Source organism: Phaethon lepturus, unplaced genomic scaffold, assembly GCF_000687285.1.
Source record: "Phaethon lepturus isolate BGI_N335 unplaced genomic scaffold, ASM68728v1 scaffold47269, whole genome shotgun sequence".
Lineage (NCBI taxonomy): Eukaryota > Metazoa > Chordata > Aves > Phaethontiformes > Phaethontidae > Phaethon > Phaethon lepturus.
In genome coordinates this window covers 1-2,905 of record NW_010563682.1, presented here as the reverse complement: position 1 = coordinate 2,905, position 2,905 = coordinate 1, and the positions used below count along the sequence as shown (strand labels likewise).

At 50.8% G+C, this 2,905-nt stretch overlaps 1 protein-coding gene across 1 annotated transcript; it reads right to left on the bottom strand.

Moving 5' to 3' along the window:
• Positions 1–344: 344 nt before the first annotated feature.
• On the bottom strand, positions 345–2,887 carry LOC104626656 (grifin-like). The gene is made up of 4 exons (XM_010294625.1): positions 2,876–2,887; positions 1,236–1,315; positions 979–1,141; positions 345–509 (listed from the first exon to the last, which is right to left on the bottom strand). Exons 1-4 carry the CDS (start codon positions 2,885–2,887, stop codon positions 345–347), a joined length of 420 nt encoding a protein of 139 aa, XP_010292927.1.
• Between the last annotated feature and the right edge of the window lie 18 nt (positions 2,888–2,905).

The window sequence follows — 2,905 nt, the reverse complement described above, 5'->3', positions numbered from 1 at the left end:
GTAACATTCAGGTGTCCAAACTACTCGAGGCAGACTTCTATGTGCTGTAGTCATCTGTCAGGCTGTCCAACAACAAAGATGATAAGACCTACAAAGCCCATTGTGCATCCTAAGGCATGGGGACAGAAGGTCTTTGATGATCTGGGCTACAGTTAGTGACACAGCTGGGTGCTGCCTTAGTGACGTGCAATAGGAATGATCATCACTTCCACTACAAGGACGCATGTGTAGCCATCTCCTGGACGATGATGGCATGTGTTGGGTGGAGAAGGGGAGGAGATGGTATCCAGATGGATCAGGAGCTTAAGGGAGAATGGTCCGTAAGACTGTCCCAACTCCACTCTCTAGTAAAGGCCTCGTTTGGTGATTTCCACTGAAGAAATGGCAATATCATTGAGAATCTGCAGCTTGGTGATGGATGAAAGACGCTTCTGTCGATGCTTGTACTGCAGGATTTTTTTTTCATCGATGAAAATGTGGAAATAGTCCTGGTCAGAGTAGATTTCAACCTGAAAGAAAGACTATGTTAGGTTCACTATGTGGCCATATGTCCCCACTGGACCTTGGTGCCATCATGTCAGTGAGTGCCCAGATCTGGGCACATGCATCTACAACCCACTTCAAATCCTGCCAGAGCTGACACACACACTGATCACTCCCATTTTGGGCAAAAGGAGGGAATAAGTGAGTTCTTCACTTTGTGATAGCAGAAACTGGTGGTAATGCAAAGCCTAAGGTAAAAGCAAATGCAGCACCCAGGGATTGTTGCTAGAGCTCTGCGTGCCTCTGCCAGAGTTGGGCTTAAATCAGCAAATCGGGGGACAACAGAAACACTAATAGGGCACAGAGTCAGAGAGGGGATGTTACCGGGTACGGTGCTGGCAGAAAAAGCAGGGTTAGATCCATGAGGAGGACGCCAGTGTCGGCTGGGTCACTCCTGTCCCACCCGAGGAGACCCGTGGGGTGACACAAGGTTACCTGGAATGGCTCCTTTGCTTCGAAGGGGAAGGTGTTATTAACCTCCTCCTTCCCCCAGTGGTTGCCGAGGAAGGAATTGCAGACGATTCTGGAGCTGGAGAAGCGGGGGTTAAAGTGGAGAGCAATTTGGTCTCCAGGATCACAGAGCAAATTAATTTCAAACCTAAGATGGTGAGAGAAAGAAGTGATGGAGAGCCGCGGAGCGGTGCTGCTGGCTCTCACGAGCCGGGAGAGCTGTGAGCGGAATGTGTCCTTACATGCTCGTGCTGGAACTGGTCTCGCCCTTGACCCCGACGCTCCAGCCGGGACACATCCCCTCTGGGTACAGGGCCTCGAACTGCCATCAAGGAGGTGACGGTGAAGCATGGCAAGGTGGGAGAGGTGCACAGCCCCACTTATCCCTTACAATTCTCCATCTTTCTCACCCTCTCATTATCTTCTCCTTTCTCCCCCCTTCCCACACAGGCACGCTCTGCCCCTGCCTTTTTCTCACTCCTAAATAAACCTGGGTTATTCTATCGTTCTCAGGTTTTTATTTTATTTTTGCTCCCTGATCCCACCCAGCTCTTTACAAAAGACCTCAGGGGCAGGAAATCCCACCTCGTCAACTGGATATTGTAGCAACTCCATTTTGTATCAATTTAGAGAAAAATGCCAGGGCTCTTATTAAAGAACCTGAATGCCTTCATGGCCAGCAGAACACACACTGGTGTGGGAGCTTGTACCACCTCAGAATCCCCACCTGGGCAATACAAAATACGAAGCAGGAAACTTTGTGATGCTTTGAAGCAGGGTGTGAAAGACAAGGACCGATCAAGGAATGGGTGCAAGGTGGCATCCACCTTGTCCTCATCCAGCGTTACATGGGTGACTCTTCCCACGAGCTCCTACCTGATTCCCCATTCCACACACCCCCCCATCTCCAAGGTTAAACTTGCATAAAACGAGGTGGAAAATGTTCCTTTTTGAATAATTCATAGTTTTATTAAATAACTCATTTTAATAAGAACTGCTTGCCATTTCACCCCACTTTTTTTAGCACTCTAATAATCTTGCATTTCTGAGCATTTCCCTGTCCCTCTCTCCAGCCTTGGCATCTCCACTGCCAGCTCCATACCTTGCTTTCCCTCCCCATAGCTCAACACTTTCACTCCCCTGTTTCTTTCTCTGCCATGATTTCCCATTTCCAATGCATTTTTGGGATATACATGTTTTTGGGCAGGAGCTGAGACGTGATGATGGCCAACCTCATGCCCTCGTGCCCGGCTACTTTTGGAGGGTGCTTTCAGGTCACGGTCATTGCATGGTCATTCAAAGGCTCTGACCACACCAGCGTTCAACGCTGTGAAACACAGAGAGCTGGTGGAGCTAATGAGAACAGTTTCAAACAGTGAGCGGTGCTGGCAGCACCCAGGTTCGCCTTGCCTTGACCCTTAGCTTGTCATCATTGCATCACTCCCAGCAAAAGAGACACCACATTCACAGGAAACAGCAGTTCCCTCTTTGCTGCCGGCTGTCCCGGCGGAGACGGATGGCAAAGCACAGGTCTCCTCCGCTAAAGCATCAGCTCTATTTCGATCTCGGCTTAAACCCTCCAAGCCAGAAGTGCTTCCATAGCAGCAGCGTTACCGCAGACAAACCTTGGTATAACCGAGATGGAAAATCTGTCCTACTCCCCTTCATCGAAAGCCACGTCGCTCTCAGCTCTGCAATGGCCTGGACCAGACTGAAGTAGAGGAGCAGCACCGCAAGCAGCATCCCCGCATCTTTCAGGATTTCTGGCTCTGCTCTGCCTTTCTTGCCCTTATTTGCGCCGCTTTGGTTAGCCACCGCCTGACCCCACGCCCTGACCCCCCCGGCAGGCCAGGCTGCGCTGGCTCCCGTCCCCAGCGCTTACCCGCAACGCCATCCCGCTCGCCTGCCCCTG

Bases quoted from the DNA above. Each gene is read 5' to 3' on its own strand.
- LOC104626656 (XM_010294625.1), bottom strand. The intron at 1,142-1,235 runs GTAAGGACACAT...TCACCATCTTAG, and splicing joins ACCAGTTCCAGCACGAGCAT to GTTTGAAATTAATTTGCTCT. The intron at 510-978 runs GTAACCTTGTGT...TCTTTCTTTCAG, and splicing joins AAGCAAAGGAGCCATTCCAG to GTTGAAATCTACTCTGACCA.